Source organism: Diachasma alloeum, unplaced genomic scaffold (genome assembly GCF_001412515.2).
Source record: "Diachasma alloeum isolate Michigan unplaced genomic scaffold, Dall2.0 Dall_scaffold_00201, whole genome shotgun sequence".
Classification (NCBI taxonomy): domain Eukaryota; kingdom Metazoa; phylum Arthropoda; class Insecta; order Hymenoptera; family Braconidae; genus Diachasma; species Diachasma alloeum.
The window spans coordinates 960,566-968,884 of NW_021680366.1; the positions used below are offsets into that span (position 1 = coordinate 960,566).

The following is an 8,319-nucleotide window of genomic DNA, read 5'->3' on the forward strand; positions in this document are numbered from 1 at the left end:
GGCTATTCAGAACTCTCAAAAGTATGTGGAAAAAGTGAAAACTGAGAAACCGTTTTTTTTGCCCCAGCCAAATGGTCAGATTTTCAGGTTTTCCGGGGCAAGTGGATTTTCGACAAAATCGAATTTTTTAGCCGGGTGAACGCTTATTCCAACTGTTTAAGCGCCGGGCTAGTCAGAACTCTCAAAAGTATGTGGAAAAAGTGTAAACTGAAAAAGTTTTTTTTTTCAAATTTTCAAAGGGTCAGATTTTTCGTTTTTCTCGGGAGAAAGTCGACTTTCGGCAAAATCGAATTTTTTAGCCGGGTGAACGTTGATTCCAACTATTTAAGCGACGGACTATTCAGAACTCTCAAAAGTATGTGGAAAAAGTGAAAACTGAAAGAAAAAATTTTCACCGGCGGCCACAGGGTCAGATTTTCGGTTGTTACTTGGAACAAGGGTCAGATTTGTTAACACTTTCTTTTTTTATTTGGACAATGCATGCAAGCGGAGGGGCAAGAGTGGCTAGAATAGATTCTGCAACCTTCTCCGCTTGTTGGATAAAAATGTCAAGCCTCCGCATACATGCATCTCCCCTCCACCCTCCCGTGAAATGTCGATTTTCGAGATTAAAAAAAAAACAATAATTGCATTTTTTATTTCAATAACGCAGAAGTAAATGGGGATATGAACGCAGATTTAATATAGGCCCATAGAATTACGGGGACCGGCAAGGATTTGGAAAGTCTGAATGCAAGTCCTGCTTACACCTAACAAGTGCTGAAGTGGGACATAACCAGAGGTAGAAAGGTCTCGGAAGCACTTGGGAAGAGGCTTCCCAAGACCTCTCCAGTTCTGAACGGAGAGACCTAAGTAGAATTTGTCAGGTCCAATTATTCGACTCGGGTAGTCGTATCGATGCTCGATCTTTAGTCGATTGCTAGTCAACGGGTAGTCGATCCTCAATTATTAGTCGATTGCCGGGCGATCATTAGTCAATTGCGGGGATTGCGGGTAAACGGTTAATCGATCGGTGGTCGATGGTTAATTGACGGATAGTGGATCGACGGTCAATTGCTAGTCGATTGTTAGATGATCGTTGGTTCATCGATAATCGATCAAGCGACCCGTGCTCGACTAGCACTTGACTGCCTCAACGGTTAATCAATCGGCGGTCGATCGTCAATTATTGGTCGATTGCCAGTCGATCGATGATCAATCGTTGCCAATTGCAGGGATGGCGGGTCTACGGTTAATCGATCGGTGGTCGATCGTCAATTATTGGTCGATCGCCAGTCGCTGGTCAAAGGTTAGTCGATCGTAAGTCGATCGATGGTCTCGCAATCATCACCTATCGACCGGTGATCGATCAATACTCGACCAAGTGAGCAACTCGATCTCTCAATTGAGTGATCCGTCAAGAACTGAGGGGGGAGAGACCTAAAAAGTCCAAAAAACATGTGACGTAATATTCGAATGGCCCAAAAGTTATTGTCGAGCTCGCTCTACTTTTTGAATTGTCTTGAATTCAGATGGTGGTGCCGGTGATGCTTAATGCTGATATTCTACCGGGGCCATTTTCTGACGATAAACCGGTAAATCCGGATGAATTTCTGCGGGGGGCCAAGGAACACTTCCCGGAGAGCATACTCTCCGTTGGATGGAAAACACAGTTAGTAAAAATTCAATTGCATAATAATTCATTTGAGAATATCCCTTGGTAGTTTTTGTTTCGCCGAAATTTGTAATTTTCAACTCCAATTTGATTTTGGAGGAATTCACTGTTGAGGAATATTGGATGAAATTTCTGGAACACTCTTGGAAATTACATTATAGTCCTCACGTTGCAAGAAATTTTGTCATGGAAAATTCCGAATTTAAGCAAAAATGAACGAAGAGTGTAATTCTAATCCCATTACGCATGAATTTTCCAAGTTTTTTTCACTCGCATCCAGCAATGCAAAACAAAACAAAATACAGCCGATAAACTTAGAAAATCCGTGTCTAATATTTTTAATTTAAAAAATCTGAAGAGAAAACTTCAAGCAGAAAAATCGAAATCTATTGGCTTTTTCCTATGAAATGTCTAATAGAATCTGCGCAAAAAACAAATAGAATTTCAACGAGAATTCTCTAGAAATTCTATGGGTATTCTACAAAAATTCTAGATAATTCTCGTTAAAATTCTATTTATTCTTTAGAATTTTACTAGAATCCCCATAAAATTTCAGTTGGAAGAGTACCGGGCGCGACAATGTTTTCTCTCTAAATTCGAATTCCACTTGAATTTTTTTTAAAGCTTAGGGAATTCGCTAAGTTTCTCTATTGAATTTTTTCATGCGTGATAAGTTGCATTCCCAATAATGCCCCAAAAAATAAAACCAACAGATCTGGAGCCCTACCAGCCAACTTCAAAGGCAGCTACACTAAGGAACACATCATGAACATGATAGATACATTATCGAGAAACAACATCTCTCAGACGGTAACTTTCCCCGTGAGAGCAGCCCTTGCAGCGAATGATATTGTCGTCATGCAAGACCTCGTCAAGAAGACCAACAATTATAAATCCACCCTCACAGTTTGGTCCGCTAATGCGGATTTCGTGGATAGTCAAAATGTGTCGACTTTGATTAAAACAGTTGAAGTTGAAAAGACTTACGTGGATGTGCCAGAAAGCGTCTGGAAGGATCTATCACTCGGTTCTTCAGCAACATCTTCACTCGCGTCTGTAACTCTGTTGGCTGCTGGGGTCTTCATTTCCACCTTTGGCTTTTCCAATTTCGTGTAAAATTTGATTGTGGAGATTGGCGTCATCATTCCTATTTATCTTCAGAATCTTCAGAATTCCAAATAATCTCAACAATATTCTTTTTGCACGAGCATGTCCAAAATTTTTTTTGTAATGAGGTTTGTTTCAGATGGTTTGAAGATCTTGTTTTGTTGGAAATGAAGAGAAGACGGGAGGTATCAATAAATCACGTGCATTTGTCGTTTTGAAATCTTTCAGGCATCTAAATAATCTCGATCATATTCTTCTAATGTAATTAATCTTAAGATTTTTTTTGTAATAAAAGGTTCGTCTCGAATTGATTTAACATTTTTATCATGTAGCATTAGAATTAGGATTACAATTCATTGATGAAGGGTAACACGTCGATTTAACGTGTAGTTGAATGTTCATATTGTTCTGGATCTAAGAAAGACGGGTAAATTTGCACGAAAGGAGTGAAGTCATCCCAAAGTACCACAAACTTCATTGATTAAAACTTCACTGATTAATACCTTGTCCATTTGATTGAAACAGGTGAAATTGACAAGATTTACGCAGATGTGCCAGAAAGCGTCTGGAAGGATCTATCACTCGGTTCTTTTGGATTTTCCAATTTCGTTTAAAATTTGATTGTGGAGATTGGCGTCATCATTCCTATTTATCTTCAGAATTCCAAATAATCTCAACAATATTCTTCTTGCATGAGCATTTCCAGGATTTTTTTTTGTAATGAGGTTTGTTTCAGATGGTTTGAAGATCTTTTTTTGTTGCAAACGAAGAGAACACGGGAGGTATCAATAAATCACGTGCATTTGTCGTTTTGAAATCTTTCAGATCCAAATAATCTCGATCATATTCTTCTAATGTAATTAATCTTAAGATTTTTTTGGAATAAAAGGTTCGTCCCGAATTGATTCAACACTGTTTTCAGTTAGCATTAGAATTAGAATTCATTGGTGAAAGGGTATCGAGTCGATTTAACGGGGAGTTGTGTTCACAATTTTCTGAATTTATGAGAGACGGATAAATCTGCCTAGAGGATACTCTATACATCGATTTCCACAAAAGGAGTGAAGTCATCCCAAAGTAAGTACCACAATCTTCATTGATTAAAATTCAATTCATTAAAAGTTTCTCGATTTGATTAAAACAGTTGGTCCACTAGACTTACGCGAATGTACCATAAAGCGTCTGGAAGGATCTATCACTCGGTTCTTCAGCAACATCTTCACTCGCGTCTGTAACTCTGTTGATTATTCACTCTTCGTTTTCATCAGTTTTCACCTTCGGATTTTACAATTTCGTTTAACCCACTGCACGATTGTCGTGTGTCCCCACTCTGCAACCACGCGTGGATCGGCGCGAGTGGGGATGGCGCGCTCAGGCTCGTACCGCACACACCGATAAGATTCACATAACCTCAATTAAAATTTTTCCGCTTGACAGGAGATTGTTTAAAGAATTTTCAATTGAGAATTAAGTCACACATGGAGTGATCGACTGGACAACAACAAATCGGAGATAAATCAAATTTTATAAACAGAAAGAACCCGTCAGCGTAACAAAGTGTAGATTGAGACGCGTCTGTCGAGCGGGCCCGTGGGTACAGTACAGTTTACCGGTACCGCAACATTCGTGTCGCGCGCGCTCATTGGCTGCACCCCTACCACGCTCACACCGATTCGCTTCCCGAGCTTGATTGTTCCACGGGTTGAAATTTGTTGCTAGAGACGGGCGATATTGAAGGAAATTTCGAAATTGCAACTATCGATATAATTCTGTTGCGGAGATTAGCGCCATCATTCCTATTTGAATTTCAGAATTCCAATTATTCTCAATAATATTCTTCTCGCATGAGCACTTCCATGATTTTTTTTAATAAGAAAGTGCTTCAGGTGGTTTGACGATCTTTTTTTGTTGGAAACGAAGAGTAAACGGGAGGTGTTGATAAATCACATGCATTTGACGTTTTGAAATCTTTGAGGCATTAAATAATCTCGACCATATCCTTCTAATGTAATTCCACTGAGAGAAAAATTTACTTCTCACAAATAAATTTTTTTCTCAGTGTAATCTTGAGATTTTCTTTTTTAATAATGTAAAATTTAATTTGGCACGAGTAAAAATTCGTTCAAGACAAATCAAATTTTAAAGTCGTTTCAGTATGGTCCTCGATTACTATGTTCACATTGTAATTTTTAATTTTGTATGCTCTCCGAATAGTGCAAATGCATTTATATAGGAACTAACTTTAATTTTAATAGTAATTATTATTATTTCCGTATTGTTTGTTTTTGTGGAAAAAAGTTGTATTTGCGACGAAAAAACGTGCTTTATCCTGTGGACAATAAATAAACATTCAATACAAAAACGGTAAGTGTTGCCAATGGGTGTATTTAGTGTCCTTCGGCCCCCATTACGATATGAACAGCCAATTTTCTTTTGTCGGTTGTTGATATAACAATGTCAAAAGGCAGTCATTTCGTGCTATTCCTGTTGAACGATTCAACGACGTGAAATATTGACAACTTCTGTAATTCATTTTACGATCATGGGATTGGTTTCGGTCTTACTTGTTTTCCTCTTCGCCGGCCTCTGCTGTAAGTTGCGAACTATTTTAGAAAATGACTTTCCTGAAAATTGGCATTCTTAACGGAATAAGTGAAGAATAACTTGACAACGTCTGAGACGATCGTGTTCACTTTTTAATGAGTCATGAATTCGATAGCAATACGTCAACGGCATTGAATAAAATTCAATGTTGCTTCGCTTGTTTCAGTCGTTCATTGCAAGAGTATGTTCGTTCGAAAATTATCAATTTATATTAATTACAATGAAAATGCTTAAATCATATGGAAAAAAGAATTCGCGCAAATGGCACACTAATTTTTCATTTCAATTTTCCACGTACACTGTTAGAAATTTTTCGAAATTTCATGGAAGATATTATAGTAAATCTCATGAGAGTGGCATTGGATCCGATTTAGGGGAAAATGGTCATGAAATTTCAAGTTTTAAGTAGAATCCATGGAAATTCGTAAGTTTTTAATGGGAGTGAGATGGAAATTTCAGAACCTGATTAAATTTTCAGTGGAACATGAACATTCCGAAGAAAAATGACATGAATTTTCAATTTTTCCCTGAATTTTCCAGATTTTCCTGAATTTTCACAGAATAATTGAACTGAAAAATCAAGTATTCCATTGATTTCCAGATCATTTGAACAGAAAATCAATGGAATATTTCATTTTTCAATGATACGATTTCCTCAGATTTCAGTGAAACTTGAACACGACAAAAATTTCCGGAATTTGGCGCGGAAAAGGAAAATGAAAATTTTTAACAGTGTAATATTTATCTGATAATTTCTGGCCATCCGATTCTAGCCAGAGCGCAGTATTGGATGCTGTGAAGTAAATTCAAATCAGAACTTAAGTAAATCAATCATTAGTTTTAGTAATATTTGGGTTGGAATTTGAAATGGATAAAATGATTGAAAATTAAATTTTCAGTCAGCAATGAATTAAATAATTGAAAATAAGTGATTGTAAACTGACTATTCGGGAAATATTTCTAAATTTCTTAAAAGGAATTTTGATTAGCCAATTTGATCGGAATTTGAATGTTTAATTGGTGGTTAATTTAATAATTTAAAATTGGTGAGTATTATTAATTATTGACGTCTTCAAAATTTGACTTGGAAATTCTATAGAAAATATCAATAGAATAAGTCATATAGAAGAATCAAATTCTATTGATTCTTTCTATTGATATATTGCTATATTTTCTATTGAACATTTCGATAGAATCGGCCATAAACTAATGGAAAGTTCAATAAAAATCCGATACAATTTTCTAACGAATTCGCTAGGTTTTTCTATTAAATTTTTTCATCCGTGACCTTAAATGAAAGCTCTATCGCGAATTATTCACCTAAACCTATTCATCGAATTCAAATAAACTATTTCTCTGGATATATCTACACAGAAGAGGCTCTAAGGATCACGAAACGTGGAGAATGCATGAAATTTCTACATGCAATTTTCGGGATCTCTGCAATAAAGTATTATCTCCACTCCTTCGCATCAAGAGAATAATAATTTTCTTTTCTATGACATTTAGTGCATAAATTCAATGAAATAACTGTTCTTGTGGGATTGTTAATATTCATAGGTGCAAGTATGGCCGCACTCTTCCCTGATCCGAAGGATTTTTTCGCTGATAGAATCCATGGGAATCTGACGAAAATCACGTGGGCGCACAAAGTCACCAGTAGAGAAGAACTTGCCGCTGTCCTCAATAATCGTAAGTCGATGGTGATTCATCGGGGTAATAAGCGGGGGAAATTGACTCTACGATGGAAGGAATGGATGGAAATAACGCCGTGACATTTCCTTTAAGCAGCAGTCGGGTTTTCACTCATTGCAATTGATCAAGTAGAATCTATCGACGAATGAATTTATTTTCATTACAACTGATTGACTCAATGAATCGTTGACGGCTAATAGAAATCGTTCTATTTTTAGATTTTCAAATTTTGATTAGAAATCATGGGAAATGGTCCGAAACGTAAAAATACAAAGTGAACGTTTTAGAAAATTGAAGGAACAATCCCAAAAAATCAGTAGCGAAGTGGTCAAACGGTTTAGGTCGATTGTGGCGATTGTGGCGAGTTTTCAATGAATATCTCGAAATCTAAGGGAGAGAGCAAAATTTTTCTCATAACCTTTTTAGTCGCACTCAATTCGGTCTATAAAAAAGGTCATTATGAATATTTCGCTATCTCCCTTAGATTCGAAAATATTTCTGGAAAACTCAACTAAAAACTGAATTCACTTAAACCGTGACCATTGAAATTTACAGTTTCCATTAAGTTACAATTTTTCCACCATATTATGGATTTTCAATGACGAAATTCTTTGGAATTTTACTGGAACTGCAACTTGATAAAAATTTTCAACGAGAATAACGGAAATTTCAAACCAATAGTTTTGAATTCTACAATGAAATGCCTGAAAAGCTTTGAGATAACAAATAAGTTCCCCGAGTCGAGGATTTGGTTCTGATTGGACGTACACAGGTCTTTCAAGAACTCTCCAGACCTAGATGGACCTGGTAAGTCCTAATCAGTTCTGCGACGTACTTTTCCAGAGACCTTTCGAATCCTCAGTTCTTTTCGGTCCTGAGAAGTCCTCCTCGATGCTACCGAGAACGCGTGATTTTACGAGCGGGTGAAGGGGAAGGCATGTATGCGGAGGGTTGAAATTTGTAGCCAACGAGGAGACAGGGTTGCAGAATATATTTTAGCCACTCTCATCTCCCCGCTTGCAGGCGGTGTTTAAATAAAAAATAGTGAACGTTGATTCTGTATTTATTGACCCCCTGATGCCAATGATACCCTCGGAGGTGACAGAAAAGAGGAAAAAAATTTTTTCATTTTCACGTGGGTCAGGGGTGAAAGTCGATTTTCGCCAAAATTGAATTTTTTCGCCAAGTGAAAGTTGATTCTGTATTTTCTAACAATTCTGATGCCAATGAAACCCCCGAAGGCGCGACAAAAGTCGAAA

General features: G+C 37.1%; 2 protein-coding genes across 2 annotated transcripts in view; both read left to right on the forward strand.

The window, feature by feature from the left end:
* The window catches only part of LOC107035859 (protein FAM151B), a 13,325-nt gene extending 10,253 nt beyond the window's left edge, over window positions 1–3,072 (forward strand). Inside the window, exons 4-5 of the mRNA XM_015253464.2 lie at window positions 1,512–1,651; window positions 2,368–3,072. Of these exons, the coding sequence (XP_015108950.1) occupies window positions 1,512–1,651; window positions 2,368–2,770 (543 nt within the window). The 3' untranslated portion in view covers window positions 2,771–3,072. The remainder of the gene's footprint in view (window positions 1–1,511; window positions 1,652–2,367) is intronic.
* A 2,180-nt stretch (window positions 3,073–5,252) lies between these two features.
* Window positions 5,253–8,319, forward strand: part of LOC107035845 (protein FAM151A) — a 6,460-nt gene continuing 3,393 nt past the window's right edge. The window contains exons 1-2 of the mRNA XM_015253444.1: window positions 5,253–5,352; window positions 6,926–7,057. Of these exons, the coding sequence (XP_015108930.1) occupies window positions 5,304–5,352; window positions 6,926–7,057 (181 nt within the window). The 5' untranslated portion in view covers window positions 5,253–5,303. The remainder of the gene's footprint in view (window positions 5,353–6,925; window positions 7,058–8,319) is intronic.